The sequence below is a fragment of the Gasterosteus aculeatus genome, chromosome 18 (assembly GCF_964276395.1).
Source record: "Gasterosteus aculeatus chromosome 18, fGasAcu3.hap1.1, whole genome shotgun sequence".
NCBI lineage: Eukaryota > Metazoa > Chordata > Actinopteri > Perciformes > Gasterosteidae > Gasterosteus > Gasterosteus aculeatus.
Genome location: NC_135706.1, coordinates 7,800,553 through 7,818,390, shown reverse-complemented (window position 1 = coordinate 7,818,390; position 17,838 = coordinate 7,800,553). Strand labels below are relative to the sequence as shown.

General features: G+C 41.0%; 1 protein-coding gene across 7 annotated transcripts in view; it reads left to right on the top strand.

Annotated features, from left to right (window-relative positions):
• lama2 (laminin, alpha 2) overlaps nt 1-17,838 on the top strand; it is a 126,285-nt gene that overhangs the window by 67,608 nt on the left and 40,839 nt on the right. For 4 of the 7 annotated variants that reach the window (XM_040160309.2, XM_040160306.2, XM_040160308.2 and 1 more), the window contains exons 22-32: nt 3,131-3,237; nt 4,818-4,998; nt 7,530-7,666; nt 7,861-7,992; nt 8,614-8,718; nt 10,372-10,515; nt 14,880-15,056; nt 15,171-15,356; nt 15,571-15,689; nt 15,890-16,007; nt 16,992-17,144. In XM_040160309.2, the coding sequence (XP_040016243.2) occupies nt 3,131-3,237; nt 4,818-4,998; nt 7,530-7,666; nt 7,861-7,992; nt 8,614-8,718; nt 10,372-10,515; nt 14,880-15,056; nt 15,171-15,356; nt 15,571-15,689; nt 15,890-16,007; nt 16,992-17,144 (1,559 nt within the window). Of the gene's footprint in view, nt 1-3,130; nt 3,238-3,917; nt 4,191-4,817; nt 4,999-7,529; nt 7,667-7,860; nt 7,993-8,613; nt 8,719-10,371; nt 10,516-14,879; nt 15,057-15,170; nt 15,357-15,570; nt 15,690-15,889; nt 16,008-16,991; nt 17,145-17,838 lie in introns of all 7 variants that reach the window. The other 3 variants (XM_078093078.1, XM_078093076.1, XM_078093075.1) reach the window with 1 other exon arrangement.

The window sequence follows — 17,838 nt, the reverse complement described above, 5'->3', positions numbered from 1 at the left end:
AAAAAATGGAATAAAAAAAAAAATCAACACGAGACATGCCGGGAGACACCCAGAGAGACATGGTGGGAGACACCCAGAGAGACATGCGGAAACATGCAGGGAGAGACGGAGAGAGACATAAAGGAGCCATGCAGGGAGACGTGCAGGGAGACACCCAGAGAGACATGCAGGGAGACATGCAGAGAGCCATGGATTAACAGAGTGATGCTTCACACTAGAGACAGACAGCCGATGAATGAACGGATAAAACCCTAGGGCAGCACAGGGGCCACAGGGGCCACAGAGGCAGGTAGACAGCCTGACGGGGGGTATTAATGTGTATTTGATAGTTCATTGTTCTGAAGTTGTTTCCTCTCTCCACCCAGCTAAATGGTTATTGATTAATCCGCCTGATCTATTGCTCTCTTACAGCGCTGACCGGCTGCTCGTGTCTTGGAGTCGGAGGGTTGTTATTGATCGTGTACAAATGACCACGAGGAATTATTAAAACACAACTCTCCCTTTCTCTCTCTCTCTCTGTCTATCCGTCTCATCCCTCCGTCAGCCTCGCTCTCCCCTATCGCTAGTCTTAATGAAGTTTATTGAGTGGAGCAGGAGAGTTCATGCCGAGTCCATTTGTGCATTATTACACTATAAAAATCCAGCATTTTTGCTGCAGCCATTTTGTGTTTCTATCTAATACTGGTTCAATTTAATTCAGTCGGAGGTTTAAAAATGGTTTGATTTTACAGGGAAACGTGACCCTAAAGCAGTTTGCTTGACAAAAGGATCTCCTCTGATTTATCACACAGGGAAAAGTTGTTTTAAAGATGTGTGAAGTGTACTTCTGCACATTTGTTTAATCACTGGTACAAAGTAGAAATATTAAAACGTAATTATACTTTTTCTGTGTCTGACCCTCAAATGAATGTTTCATAGATACTTCACGCTGTACATCAATGACCTCTTTGACCTTGAATTTTAAGTCTCACACAACTCAATCGTCGCAATTTAATCCTCGTCTCATTCATCCATTCACTCAGCTCACATCTCAACACAATCATCTCTGCTGCAAAAATCTCATTTTAAACCCTTTAGACTTTAGTATGCATGAGCACAAAAGCTCATGCACCTACGCATACGTTAAACTGTTCTTGCTAAAGTTCATTTTGATGTTTATCAGCTCACACGTGTATGGTTTTTTTCTACATGGGTGAAACTGAAGGACAGTTTAAGTATCAGACATTTGTTTACAGCCGCTCACATTTTGTAGCACATTTACCTTCGTGCTAAAACAAACATATCAATCTCATAAATTATGTTTTAATTAATGTACTACCCGAGCGCTCTGTTGTTATTATTGTCCCTCAAGGCCTCTGAACACTGAACCTCACATTTCCCGCTCCTATTTTGATGTATAATTTCACTCAATTTGCTGACAGCAGATAGAATACATAGTAGGCAATCTGGACTTCTCTGAATTTCATGACAGCAGAACATAACGTATTTCAAATTTCCACAAATGATTATCTTCATTGCAAAGGCCAGCACAAAAAATATACACACACAAAAAAAAAACAGAAAACGCCACGTTTTTATCCCACAGCAAGGCTTGCATTGTAACCACTGACAGAACGGAGTCCAGATGGTCCCCCGAGGGGCGAAGCCAGGGGCCCGAGAGACACTGTGTGAATGTGTGTGTGAAACGGAGACGGCAGAGTATTTGCATGTTTTCTTCCGTGTGTTTAATCGGGATCGTGTGAGCTTGTGCGTCTGCATGTGTGTGGTTGAGAGGAGGTGCGGGGGCGGGGCACGCATTGCCTCTCCGCATTCGTGCGTGAATCCTCGAATCCGCGTTTTACACAGGATGTGTGTTTCTGCACATTTGTGTGTGATCGTGTGCAGACATCTGTTGTACCCCTCTCCCCCCGTCACTTCGCCATCCCACACTCAGGTCTGTCCTTCTGTCTTGTTTTACATCTATCGGTAGAGGCAGGGGGTGAAAAGGGGCGAGCAGTACGCACGTGTCTTGAGAAAGATGTGTGTTTTTTACTTTTTTGTGTACGCATGTGTGCTTCTGACAGCCCATCCACCAGATGGGAGCTGTGAAGTTCTAGCTTATAATTGTGTGTGGAAGTGTCTTTTTTGGTTTAATAAAGTTTCAGTATCTCAGATAAAGTGAGAGAAAGAGATTTGAAATCGTATGTGGGAATATTTTTGGATATATCTGTAAATAACCTCTTAAGGAATCATAGAAACTGCACACGCATTGATAAATGTCATGAATTCAATGCCAGAATTCTCCAAAACCTTAGGAAGACCATTTTGGTGGGTGGTAATATTGTTTTATTGTATCTTATATATTAATTATTTATTGATGCCCTGCCTATCTAGATTATTTGTTCTTGCTGAAATTGTATCTTATTATCTTTTGGAAAATAATGATGTTCACAGCGAAGGCAAAATTCTGCAGGAAGAAGGAATCTGACAATATTTTAGAAAAAAATGTAAAATTGTCTTGACTGGCTTATTGCGGCAGTGTGTGAATATCTGGAGCCAGTCTTTTATTTTCCTTGCCAGCAGTCACAAGGAATGTTCAGACCCCCAGACAGATGTAACAGAATTCAGTCATCCTTTGTGTTCTCTATTGTCAGTTTTTTTTTCTTGAATTGAAGGTGATATAGAGGTTTTCTCAATCTTGGTGACAGTGTCTTTTTTCGGAGGCAGGACTTGCTTTCTCTGCTGTTTGTTTTTGCTGTGCACATCTGCATACTGGACATCAGCAAACAAGTTTAATCTACATTCTCAACCAAATAAAAAAAAACTGGGCCTTCCTCTGCTACGTTTTTTCAATAAGGCTCAAACTTTTGGCAAAATCAAATTAGCTACTAAAGAAATCTGTTTGGGGAGGAAGAGGATTTTCTCTGAAATGCATTTAGAAGGATATTAAAACGCAGATTGACAGCTAATCCCGAAGCGAGCGTTAAGTAGGATCGGAGCTCATCCAGTCGAGTAGTGTGAAGTAAATTCACTCACCAACTTGTGCCGTTGTTAAACCCATATGTTTTATTATATGTACTCATGTAGAAAATGCCATTGCGAAATGATAATTGATCAAATATGGTCTGTCCTTCCTTTTCCTCTCCTGCAGCTTGTCAGTGCCACACTAATGGCTCAGAGTCGGAGGTTTGCGATAAGGAGACCGGACGATGCCAGTGCATGAAAGATGTGACTGGACGTCAGTGCGACGAGTGCATAGTAAGTATTTTGACGGATGCTAATAATATTTCAAATATATTGGCATTTATTTGTGGCGCTATTATGGTGTGGACATTTCGTTTATTCATTTCCCCCTGCTGGCAGTCTTTTTATCCTTTTTTTCTTGTTGGAATCATCCAATATCAGTCCTGATGGACTTCCTGCGGTCTCCAATACACTGTGGGCGATGATTATTTTTCTCATGGTTACATTAGATGTAAACAGGACATGTGTTACCAGGTAGGTCTTAAACGGATCAATGTTCCAGATGTTTTATATTCACTACTAATTAAGGGTGTAACCAGACCTTTTGAGTCCTTGTTACTCATGAGTACCCCCTGTTGTGACAGGCAAAGCCACACATGTAGTTTCTCTTTAAAATCTGGGTTATTGTTTAAAATGTAAACTGGTATTTTAGGTAGTGTGAATGTCCTCCATTGCCAGGTGTTGTTTCCCGGTGTATTCTTTGTGTATTTGCGCTCCCTTGTTATTAATATACTGTAGTTGCAATAATAGTACAATGATTATGGCGATGGTGAATCTTTTTTAGTTCCACACAGTGGACGTGTTTTTGTTTTCTTTTTCCTCTCGTGCTTTTTTCACTTGTTGTACTTTTATTGTTCTGCTCGATCACTCTCATTGGACCCCCCCTCCACTCCTCTGCGTTGTGATTGGTCCAGCCTAACTGCTGGTGGGACGACGAGCGTCAGGCCTGTATCCCCTGTCGCTGCAGCCGTCACGGCTCTGTGTCTCAGCGCTGTGACATCGAGGGCCGCTGCATCTGTCGGCCCGGCTTCCTGGGCCAGCGCTGCGACCTGCGTCGCCAAAGTTACGAGAGGCGGGAGACCCGCAGGCCGGTGGAGCGAGTTCCCATAGAAGTTGCGCAGCAGAGATGGGGGGGCTCCTCCCGCACTGGGGGTTGTCCCAGGGGGGCATACAAGCCTAAGACAGGGGTAACACACGCTGCATGGTGTGTTTTAAAGCAGCATGGGTGTGTTTACTTGGTGTGCAAAAGTGTCAGGTATTTTTATTGCTAAGGAACAGGTTTAAAACATTTGACATACCTGTCAAAGATTAAACTGTGTTTTTGGATATGATTGGTTTAGGCTGCGATAGGTATTGTGATAAGTTTGATGCCTTTCCATGCAATGTTTGACAACAAACATTGCATGGAAAGGGAGGTGTGTACCAGGTTTTCCAAAACCTTTCTGAAGATTTGAGCTGGCAGTGGTGAACCAACAACTATGACGTTGGGTTTTTTACTACACATTTTTCTGTGTTCTTAAAACGCAAAATAAGACAGATGCAGTCATCTTTCATGTTTTCTGCTTACCTCAAAATAGTAACCTTGAATAGACTGAAAAACCTTTAAAATGATTGAAAATAACAAATATTTATTCTTCACAGCTCTTATTTTCCCATCCTGTTTGTCATTGAATTCTCAGGAACAACTATCAATTATTATGTCATTACAACCTTGTCTGAATTGCTTGAGTGTGTTTTTAACTTAACCGCAGCTTCAATTCCCAGTTTATTATCCACTCCACTCACAAGCCTTTTGTGTGTTTGTGTTCCTGCAGCCGAAGACCCACGGCCTTAGCACAGGTGGAAGGTGTCTCCCGTGTAACTGTAACTCGTTTGGTTCCAAGTCATTTGACTGTGACGAAACCGGTCAGTGCCGGTGTCAGCCGGGTGTCGCCGGACCCAAATGCGACCGCTGTTCACGGGGATTCTTCAACTTCCAGGAGGGCGGCTGCACGCGTAAGCATAGACAATGATGTAGACAGGCCAGTGTTCCTTTTAAAAGGTCAATTCCAAAGCATTGTAATATGTTTTTAATATGTATGTAATGTAATATGTTCACAAATGCTGTCCTTATTAAACTGCTGTTCTGCTCCGATTTATTTTTAACGTAAAGTTTACACAAATTGTGCAGTGCAATTACATCAACAAAAAGGTGTAGTGTAATTTCAAAAAAGCACGTGTAGGCCTTCACACAATGGTTATTTTCTATGCCCACAAGCAGGCCAAAGCTGACAAAACATCAGAGAAAAATATGATAAAAATGTATGAATGCGCGCCGCTGGCTTTAGAGAAATGAGTGCTGCTTCGTATTCATGAATACAATACTCTGTCAGTGCAGACGTAACTGATTTGGTATTTATGGTGCACAACAAGTGAGTTGTAGTGTGGAATGTCATCAGTTTCTGATCTCTCCAATCTTCTGTCTCATAAAAGTCAGACTTGCAGAAATAATGAAGACCTCATAATTGAATTGCTATTGATTATCATGCATTTTTTACATTGCACCCTCCTTTTTAAAATTATTCTGCATGTTTTCTCAGGGAAATGAAAAAATGTGTCTTGGCGAATGCTGTAGCTACATAGACAAAGCACCCGTCCATCCATCCATTCATTTATATATGTATTTACATGATACAAGGAACAAAACAACGGCATGACAGTTTTACCAAGAGAAACAGGCTGGTGAAACATCTTACAGGTATAACACACAGAATAATGATACGCACAATTAACAATTATCACAAAAAAAGATTTCAAAAAAGAACAAAAGATTTCTTATTTGTCTTGGACGGTGACCAAAAAAAAATTATACGTCAATGATGTTTAATGAAGAGATAATTTAAATAAATCAAACTGAGCCCATCTTACAGGGTAATTCCTTTCAACTATTTGCACTTTGTGCAATTGTGTGTGTTATTGTTATTGAGTGCCTTCTTGCAGTCGCGCAAATTGGATTTAATAATCTAGTGTACAGCGGAAGGACATTTTTGTAATATATTTACAAACAAGACTCTCTTTTTGTATTTTCTACCCCGTTATGTTCAGTATTTAATTTTCACACTGCAAACCCATATTTCAGTAGCGGTTATTCAAAGTTAAATCAGCATTTAACACCAAAACACAACCATACTCGCGCCTCAAGTTAAAAGTCAGGATTTTTCCAAATTGTACAGCGTGTCTCTGTCTGTTGGAAGTGGAGATGGAATTATTCTTGCAAATGTGACAACATTGTTTTCTTTCACCAGTGTAACGCTTGCTTGGAATTATGGCAGGATTAGCAAACTAACATTATCCAGCTGAATAGCCAGGCACTAAATACCCAAATTAAAATGACGTCCATTAGGGGTGTAACGATTCATTCACTGAATCGATTAATCGATTTATATTCCTGCGATCCAACTGAATCGATCTGTGCTCCGCAAATCGGCATTCCGGACAACATGTATTGATTACAAATCGATTTAAATGGTACATAATCGATTGTATCGAAACTGCACATTGGATTTAAGTACAAAAACGGTGTGGATGTGTGTTTGTTTGTTTGTTTTTTAGCACTTTAGACACGTTAAACGTTACTCGATTCAGTCTGCCTGTCTGTGACTTCATCACTACGCAGCGGCAGTAATACATTTGCCATTAATTGTTGTTTGCTTGTTTATAATATCCATAATTAACTTAAACCTGATTTCCTTAAAAGAAACAGGGATCTTGCAGACTTTGCCTACACTGTCCAGTAAAGTTACTGAATCGATTTCAAGTCACTGAATTGAATCGAATCGTTCTAAATTAACCCAGATCGTCCATGAATCGAATCGGCAACCATGAATCGCGATTCGAATCGAATCGTTGTTAAAATGAATCGTTACACCCCTAACGTCCATGCTTCATCTTCACACGAGCCAGCGTGTTATGAGAGTGACCTCGCTGCACTGTGGTAGTGATCGGAAGATGAATCAAACCAAATAATTCCCAGTGCTATACTGTCTTTCTGATGCACGACTTATTGTTATCCTTGGCGTCAGTAGTGGTTGGCATCAAGAATTAATTAGTCATTTTTTGGGCAACTTTAATGTTGCAGGCAATTTACAGCCAGACAAGTCAGAAGGCATATAAGATGCATGCTATGTCAAAGTGGTTTTCGTCAATAAAATTAAAGACTAGCTGATGACACAGTACTTTCATTAACAATTTAGATGAATGAATCTGGGGCAATTCCATTAAATTTCTATCCGACAATTGCTCGGCGCTAGATAGAGTCCTGCGGAATTGGCAATTGTGTTTTCGAGGTAATGTCGGTGAATGAGTTAGTTGTTTGGCAGCTCAATAAATTGAAATTAGCATTCTTCTTTGTATCAACAAACAAAAACGGGTTTTTTGTCAACTAAAAAAAATGTATAAATGAAATCACTGAAAAAGAAAATCAAATCAGCTTGTAAAATATTAATTTTTCTGGTGCAATTAATTATTCCTTCTGTCCCGTCTTTCAGCCTGTAACTGCAGTCACGTGGGGAATAATTGCGACACGAACACAGGACAGTGTATCTGTCCTCCAAATACTATTGGTGGGAGGTGCGACTACTGTTCTCCCAACCACTGGGGCCATGACATCATAACAGGATGCAAGGTAGGCGGAAAAAAATGGATTTATAATAAGCTGCAAAATGTTTTAAAATACTTGTTGTTTATTAACACAAATCACATGTGAGTGGTTTACAGCAGCAAAGGCACTGGCAATGTGTATATGTTTAAGCTATTTTTAGTGATTAGTTAATTATCATTAAGAGCATAATGCATAATATCTTGTGTTTGTTCACGTAGGCGTGTGGTTGCAGCGTGATCGGCTCAGTGACCCAGCAGTGCAACGTCAACACGGGCTGCTGCATGTGTCACAACTCCTTCAGAGGAGAGAAATGCAACGAATGTCAAATTGGATACAGAGACTTTCCTCAGGTGAATGAACTGGACAACATCAGCACTGCTAATATTACTATTATCACCGGAGGGAATCTGTGATGGGATTCCATCACTGGGGCTTGATCGTCGGTGGGACTCGGCTTGGACGAGGGATGGGAAATTAGACATGACAACACTGTTATTTTGGATTTTATGAGCATAAAAAGCATCAATAAATGGACGTGTCCGGTGCCTGATTGATGGAACCTCACAGTGCCATCGCGCCACAGGTTTTATTTAGCTCTGATGTCATCTTTTCGTAGTTGAAGCTTATATTTCCTGCACAACCTTAATTGAAAAGATGAATAGTACGCCATACAAATCATGTATTGCTGGACATCAGCTACTTGTGTAATTCAAGAATACAAAAAAAGGTTCCGTTTCTAACAAAACCGTTTCTGAAGGAACAGATTTGAACTGAAAATCAACATGTTGGTCAAAACTTGACTTCATTTGATATGATTAATTTGACCGAGCGAGAAGATGACGCCAACAGGTTTATTTTGCAGTTCAAGGGTTTGGTGAATCCTAAAGCAAGGACACCCTCTGGTAGCTCCTCTCTCAGCCTGTCATATTGCCGATAACTGACGCTTGGTCTTGTCTCCACGTTCCCCACAGTGCACCCAGTGCGAGTGTAACGTCTCCGGCTCGGACAGCCAGACCTGCGACCCGGAGAGAGCGGTGTGCGCCTGTGCGGATCGAACTGGAAAGTGCAACTGCAAGGTACAGCATGCGCTACACAAACTGTTTAAACTTTTGTTAATGCACACGTTTAGTAGTAATTTGAATGTGACATTTAATAAAGAACTCGCTTGTCCAGTGTTTGTGTACATTTGTGTATTAGAAGTGTCTGGCTAACTGAGAGCATGACGTAATTTGTTTTTTGGCCTGCCTAGATTAGAAAATGTGTGATTCACGTCCCATGCAGACACGTTGGAATACAACGTCCCCCATGTCCACCGACGGCTTGGGAACTATCCATTGCAATTCTATTTGAAAAAAGTTTTTAAAGGACATCTGAGTGCTCCAAAATAAATTGCTGCATGGTCCATCACATGACATCACATGATGGGGACAAAAAGTGAACTTGTGAGATTTAGTCTGTAAGTTTAACAGTGAATCCATCCAGTGGATACTGACATTCAACAACTTCTACTTTTCAAAACGTCAACTTCAAGTCTTAGTGAATCCAGTTGATGGTTTTGAATCCTACTGGGATTTGATTTAGTGATTAGATTTAGAATTTAGATTTCATATGACGACCCACATTTATAGCCTACTGGGGGTGTTTTTTTCTTTATCTTTATATGGAGAATCGACGCATGTGTTTGTGTGTTTTACATCTTTCTCAGTTAATATTTCAGTAAATGTCTCAGAACTGTCTCACACAAAATAGATTGATGCATTCATTTTTCTCCTAGGTTGTCTGTAAATAAAGGGCGTGTGTGTGTGGATGTCATCTCCTCACTTCTTTCTTGTTCTTCTACATTCATGGTGCGAGCGCATTGAGTTAAAAGAATCATTACTTGTGTTTAATAGATTTAAATATCATATATTAACTCCGGCAGACTCACACGTACGCACACTCCTCTACGTACACTCGTACTATATAAGGCATATATTTCTCACCTCTCATCCTCACTGTGACAGGTTGCTGGTATATCCCACATGCACACCTCTCATCAATAGCTGGCTGTCACAGCTCTCAAACACACACACGCATATCCAATATATGACACATTTCGACGGGAGACACCTTTCATCTGCTGCCACTTGCACATCACATTATCCCACATAGACAGTGACAAATGCTAAAACTAAATTGTACGTGCAAATACACACGCAAATCTACACACCTGATTCACGGCCCGTGACGAGGCTTCAGATCTGAACTGTTTGACTGCCTGTCACTCAAACAGTCTCGCGATCTTCACCTGCCTTTCAGTTTGTCAGTTATTTCGGCTGCATGTTAGCGGTGATCCGTCTGTATCATCTAGTGGAAGTATGTGAGGTCATTATCGGTGACCTCTGAACTGTATACAGTCTATGGCTCAGACCTTACTTGTAATATCTTCTGTTGAGGCGTCCTGATGCAATGTAGTTTATCCAAAAAGCTCAGCTGAAGTTAAAAAAGCTCCTGCTTTGTCCGGCAATGAAGTAAAGGATTGGATGCTTCCAAAAATACAGTTGAGTTTCTTACAAGTGGCCCATGTTACTGTGTTTCTGAGTGTAATCCTCATCAGCTGAGTGGATTTAGCTGCTTTCTTTGTCGTCACGTGTTTTTGTTTTTTTATCCACTTCACAAAACCAGATCTGATTAAAACAATGTTGAATTGTTCCTCAACTATGCATTTTTTCCTATTTTTGTTATTTCAGGCAAATGTCGAAGGAGACAACTGTGACCGCTGTAAGCCAGATACATTTGGGTTGTCTGTACGAAACCCGCTCGGCTGCAGCAACTGTTACTGTTACGGACTGACGCGCTCGTGCACAGAGGCCCAAGGGCTCATCAGGATGTGGGTGAGTACACACATCTGCATTTTTTGCACTTCTTTTCTGTCACCATTATTATTATTGTATAAGAAATAGATTTAAGTATTTGGCAGAAAAGGATTGAGTGACTCGGAGCAATACTGTATTGTATTTATTCCATATTTCAGAAATCAACCAAAAATGGCCTCACTGACTTTAAATTAATGAATGAATTGCTTAACTCCACCTTTTCTACATAATTTTGATTATAAATAGAACAATAGGTAAAAGACTAGTTCCTGTCAGGATCTTGTTTCTTTTCATGAGCTTCATTAATTCATTAATTATTATGTGTAAATAAAAAAATAAACATTTAAAGTCTATAGAAGCCATTACACTGTTTGGTAAGATAAGTGTGCTTTATTTAGGAAATATCAGAACGTCTATTTTACAATCATAGTAAAGTGTTCGAACATGGTTTAATTATTCAATCTGGAAAGTGAACTGGTTACATTTGGTGATGAATTTGACCGTCTTGATTCAGGAAGAATTCATACTCAAAAACCTCTAGAAGGAGGAGGAAGAGTGAGAAGAAACATTGTTCTTCTCAAGGTTCTAACTCAATCAAATAATACACAGACATGAAAAAGACATTGATATCATTCATAGTTTCGTACACTTTCCAAAGATAACATTTTAGAATATGATCATCCAGAGATTGTAAAGCTCTTCCTTACACTATAGTGGTCTGTACATTCTGGGGTATAATGCAAATAAGAACCTTGAAAGATGATTTGGCATACATTTGTAAATATTGTGGTCTCAATTTGCCAAAATCTAAATAAATCAGGTTTAAAAAAATGATCTCAAAGAAGAGTACCATAGTCACATTCCAACAGATTATTTGTTTTTACACTTTCTCCTGATGGCTTTCTTTTTATTTCATTAAAATAAAATAATTTGCCAATTTGCATCAAACACAAAGAAAAGCTGAGGCTGATGAGAAAATAATTATTTTTGACTAAATTGTGGTGTTTTAATAAATGTTCAGGAAAAGTTATTTAATCCATCCTTGGGTGGACATGAATCACAGGTAAGTAAGAGCAGCAGCACCACCAGACAGTCAGCCAGAAAGTTCGCAATCAATTGTAAAAGCCCCTCATCTCAGAAACGGTTGCCACCAGTGATAAACCGTCGTTTCCAAGGTAACCGCAGTTTTTTGATGGAGTGTAGCGAAAGGCTTCATTTGAACGACAAACATTCACTTCATTTATTGTTGGAAGGGAGAGAGAGAGAGACAGAAAAATGGAAAGTTTATTGGAAAGAAGGAGATTTTCTCTGAACCACTGAATCGTGAGATTACACTGAGTGGAGTGGGACACACACACACACACACACACACACACACATAGTTAAACTCACACTCTCCCCTTAGCTATACACATGCACCATACAAACACAGCGCACGTGCCTTCACAATCACACAGAGAACTCACACTACAGGGGATTACATGTAGTGTGAGGGGTGAGGGACACACACAGACTCACACATAGATTCTACCATTTTCATACTTCCATTTCTGCGAAATTTTTCTCTGAAGGTAGAACTTTGTGTGTGATTGGGCAGCTATTTACTGGTTGTTAAATAGTGCCGAAAAGATCTGCACCGATATGATAACGTAAAGATCTGAGATAAGATACATTCTCTTCTTAGTGAGTCACTCTGACTCAGAAAAATGGCAGCATTTTGTAATCTGATTATTAGTGCTGACTTGAGAAGCAAAGGGAACAATAAAAACAAAGGCCTGCTTTAAAAATCGACTAATCTATCAATCAATAATTGGCAGCTGTAGCTCTCAACCAAAAGGTGTTCTGCATATTTCATATTCAATCAGTATAGACACACTTACATAAAGTTGGACATGGACTCAAATTTGTTTTTATAGCATACTAAACTTTATTCCTGTTCCTTATTTGATATCGTAGGGTATCAATGAAATTGGCAATAAGAAACCAACTTCAGTATGTAAAGTTTTGAATTGAAATGAGTCACTTTCCCTGTGTGACCTCCTCTCTTTTATGCAGCCAGTAAAGTAACTTCATAGACGTATCTCAAACAAAGGGTGCTTTTCTATAATGCCACACATATTATTCACACACTATCAACATATACAGCACTGCTGGACTGCAGCTACAGAGAGAGCGAGAAATCCAGGCTCCGGCAGATGAATCTATTTATAAACCAGTAGACTCAACCGCAGCCCACAGTCAATAATAACACTCATATTATTCAGGCAATATCAAAATATCAACACACAGAATGGCAGGCAGAAAGAGAATGAGAAAGAAAGGGCTCAGTCTTCTCCAAGCTGTCTCTTGCTCTCTGGTAGGTGAGTCATGTTTTAGTTATTACTGACCGAGTGACAACTTAATTTGTTTTCAGAATAGAAATACATTTATATTGGAAATCAAAAATCCAAAAAACAATCCTTTACCAAAAATAGTTGGCTTGACCCGTTATTAGGAAACGTCAACCAGACTGACCATGTTATTGACAAAATCACTAATGTCAAATACTTTCAAAAATATTACCACAACCATAATTTATGGCCTTATGTGTAAAATACAATGATTTCAGTTTTTTATTCATGACTTCAGTATCTGAAATGCCACATGTAGGGTAGATACAGGACTGTCTCAGAAAATTAGAATATTGTGATAAAGTTCTTTATTTTCTGTGATGCAATTAAAAAAAACAAAAATGTCATGCATTCTGGATTCATTACAAATCAACTAAAATATTGCAAGCCTTTTATTCTTTTAATATTGCTGATTATGGCTTACAGCTTAAGAAAAGTCAAATATCCTATCTCTAAATATTAGAATATTTCCTCAGACCAAGTAAAAAAAAAGATTTATAACAGCAAAACAAAATCAAACATTTGAAAATGTCCATTAATGCACTCAGTACTTGGTTGGGAATCCTTTTGCACGGATTACTGCATCAATGCGGCGTGGCATGGAGGCAATCTGCCTGTGGCATTGCTGAGGTTTTATGGATGCCCAGGATGCTTCAATAGCGGCCTTCAGCTCATTTGCATTGTTGGGTCTGGTGTCTTTCAGCTTCTTCTTCACAATACCCCACACATTTTCTATGGGGTTCAGGTCAGGGGAATTGGCAGGCCAATCAAGGACAGTAATGCCATGGTCAGTACACCAGTTACTGTTGGTTTTGGCACTGTGGGCAGGTGCCAGATCATGCTGGAAAATGAAATCCTCATCTCCATAGAGCTTTTCAGCAGACGGAAGCATGTAGTGCTCTAAAATCTCTTGGTACACAGCTGCATTTACTCTGGACTTGATGAAACACAGTGGACCAACACCAGCAGCTGACATGGCTCCCCAAACCATCACTGACTGTGGGAACTTCACACTGGATTTCAAGCAACTTGGATTTTGCTCCTCTCCAGCCTTTCTCCAGCCTCTGGCGCCTTGACTTCCAAATGAACACTTGCTTTCGTCTGAAAAGAGGACTTTGGACCACTCTGCAACTGTCCGGTGCTTCTTTTCCATAGCCCAAGTCAGACGCTTCTTCCGTTGTCTTGAGTTCAGAAGTGGCTTGCTTTGAAACTGCACTCTGTGAACAGCTTGCTCTTTGAGAAATTTCTTTTTGTGTCTTACCCTCCTGATGGAGGGTGTCAATGATGGTCCTCTGGACAGCAGTCAGATCAGCAGTCTTCCCCATACTTGTGATTTAGTTTACTGAACCAAGCTGAGTGTTTTTCAAGGCTCAGGAAACCCTTGCAGGTGTTGAGTTAATTAGACGATTCAAGTGATTAGTTGAATACCCTACTAGTATACTTTTCCATGATATTCTAATATTTAGAGATAGGATATTTGAGTTTTCTTAAGCTGTAAGCCATAAACAGCAATATTAAAAGAATAAAAGGCTTGCAATATTTCAGTTGATTTGTAATGAATCCAGAATGCATGACATTTTTGTTTTTTTAATTGCATTACAGAAAATAAAGAACTTTATCACAATATTCTAATTTTCTGAGACAGTCCTGTATAATCTGTAATCATACATGAAACTGTTCAGGTTTAAAGCTGAGGGAGTGGAACTGATAATCCAGCCACAGGATTGCTATCAAATGCCATCAGATTCAACTGAAGTAAAGATCCTTGTTGTTTGACATAATAAAGCACCTCGGACCTGACAAAAATGCACATATACATTCATTTGATTCATTTTCTTATGGCTAGTTTTAAAACACAGTCATGTTGCAGTCACATATCTATGTAAAAGGTGCCTCTAAAGTTAGTAGAGCTGCACAGATCCATCCCCGCTACATAGAATGTTCCACAGCCCCGATGAAAAGTGCAACGGTCGTCCCTGTTGTTTGTGGCAGCTGGCGCTGAAGCCGGAGCAGACGGTGCTGCCCCTGGTGGATAAATCCAACACTGTGGAGACGAGGAGAGGAGTGAGCTTCCAGCATCCTGAGATCCTCGCTCGCACGGAGCTCGTCACCCCTACGCTCGCCGAACCCTACTACTGGAAACTGCCGGAGCAGTTCACAGGCTCCATGGTTGGAAAGCTCCCTGTTGTTGCAGAAATGTGTTATAATTTGACCATCAAAGTAGTAATATAAATATGCCCAAAGCAATCCTAAACCAGTGCTTTGTTCTCTGTCTGTGTTCAGATTACAGCATATGGTGGGAAGCTGAAGTACGCAGTGTACTACGAGGCCAGAGATGAAACCGGCCCCTCCTCCTATGACCCTCAGGTCATCATCAACGGGGGTCCCAACCGCAACATACTGATGACCCGCCACGCACCGGGACTACAGATCGGTCAGCTCACTCGCCACGAGATCGACATGACAGAGGTACAGGATGAGGAAGTGGGATTGAAAAGAAATGCGGAGAAATGTTTGAGTCATTGGTTTTAGAAATATCCTTTTTTTTTTTTTTTATGTTGATCGCACTTATTTTTTGGCGAGCTCTGACGGTCAACGCGAACAGCGTCCCTGGTAATAGACTGCAGTGATGGAAGTGATTCATCAGTGTGTCTAATGAGTTTGTGTGTGTGTGTGTGTACAGCATGAGTGGAAGTACGCAGATGGCAGGTCCATGACTCGAGAGGACTTCATGGATATTTTGTTCTATGTGGACTACATCCTAATTAAGGCATCACACGGCAACTTGATGAGACACAGCCGGTAAAATACACAAATGCACATACACACACACACACACACACACAAGCTTGCATTGGAATGCAGCCCTCTGTGCCACAATAATCTTTGCCATTGTCAAGTCATTTCAGAATTTCCAAGCATCCAAGCAAACCGGTGCTATTACAAACACAAAAAACGATACATGTCATAAATCGATCGACTTTGTCTTCTCTCTTTTCCAGTATTTCGGAGATCAGTCTAACTGTGGCCGAGGAAGGTACACCAAACAAAGACAGCGAGAAAGCCCATCAGATAGAGAAGTGCGATTGTCCAATCGGATACTCCGGCTTCTCTTGCGAGGTGAGCGCACAACCAAGCACATGCATTCACACAGTCATTTCTGTCCGCTCATGGAGGTCACCGACTGGGCTTTCAATAGTATCTCAAAAGTTTATATATGACGTATTGTTCTGAGTTTTAAGCAGCTGTTTTTTTTTCTTTGCTTGGCTGGGATTAAGCCTCACTGAGCGTCTCTTTTACTCAGTTGTGATTTTGTCAAAGCAATCGACTTTCAACCGCGTCCAGCTCTTTCTCTTAAGCCACAGAAAGCATATAGCGATAAGCCAATCTTCAGTTTAATGAGGATCTTGTGGAGGTGGCTTCTGAGACACGGACACTACAGTGCTGGGCACATGAACACATGCATCGCCAGCAAACTTGTTTCATTTTGGTGTTTCCTACTTGAAGTGCAGAGGAGGAAACAAATAGCCGTGCACATCGTTTAGAAGCTTCCGATGTTGTTGAAAAACTGCCAAGTAGCAAGCGGTAGCTAAACTTGAAATGTTCGGGTCGTAAAGGTCTTTGCTGACAGATGGCCATTCTAGTTGTAGCCGCCGCCGTTGTTAATAAAGTATATTTAAACAGGCGTTTAGCACGAGCAGAGGGAACAGATGGCTCTTTAAATGGACTCCATTAATTATTACTGAACAGGAGAGAGAGGAAGAAAGAGTTACCTTGCATGTCTGTGTGTTTGTGTGAGTGTGTGCGCGTGTGTGTGTGCGCTGAGTGGATCTGTGTGTGATCAAAAGTTACTGAAGGGAATTTCTCCTCTAATTTTGAATCCACGAGAGAGTGGTCAACAGTTGCCGTGATAAATTACAATTAGGGATAATTATGTGGGTCCTTGTGTACAGTTTATTTTGTGTGTACAAATATCGCGCATATTGTCGAGCTACCATCGAAACAGACGCTGCGAAAACTGCACCTTTTACCGTCTGTCTTTCAACTTTAAAAAACTCTTTTCATTCCCTCGGCATCCCCGTCCTTCTGTCTGTCTGCGTGCAGGAGTGCGCTGCAGGTTTCTACCGTCTTCGCGCCGGTTCCCCGACATCTGCTTCGGCGTCCAGACTGCCAACCGCTGCCGGCATGGGCAGCTGCGTTCAGTGCCAATGCAGTGGGCACTCTTCCACCTGTGACCCTGAGACATCCATATGCCAGGTAACTGTGTGTGTGTGTGTGTGTGTGTGTGTGTGTGTGTGTGTGCGCGCTCTGCCACTGGAGACCTTCATAAAGCCATATGCTAGGTCGGTTCTGGAGAGGAGACTGATGTGAGAGGGAGAATAAAGTGTACTGGGAGGAATGTCGGGTACTTTAATTAGCCCGCCGATAATTAACAACCTCTCCCCCGCACATTCCAGCTGTGCTGTTAATTTTCATGATAGTGTTACATGTTTATTTTGTAACTGTAAAACGTCGCAGATGCTGAAGGATACATTAAGAGCATTGATATAGCATCAGCCATTTGCTGTGTAAAGATAGAGAGGAATAATGCACCACACAAGCTAATGGCTGCGGCCCCGCCACACCACCCCCACCCTCTTCCCAGCACGTACGCCCTCTGGTGTTTTGGAGAGTAATGCAACAAAAGCCCATTAATTATAAATCCCTGTGTGCATGCTCGGAGGTGCGAAACCATCCGCGGAGGCTTGGCGCCAAGGTGCAAAGCGCGAGTATGTAGTTGACACCCGTGTGGAGGGAATCCCTTGATGAAAGACACGCTCTGTATTTGGAGTTTGGCGCGTTATAAACCGCTACATGGTTCTGCAGTGCGAGGAAGTAGAAGGTCAGCCTTGTGAGAGAACCGCTTTCATGTTTGTTTTGGTGGATATTCTGCCTTTCGGAACTCAAAGTG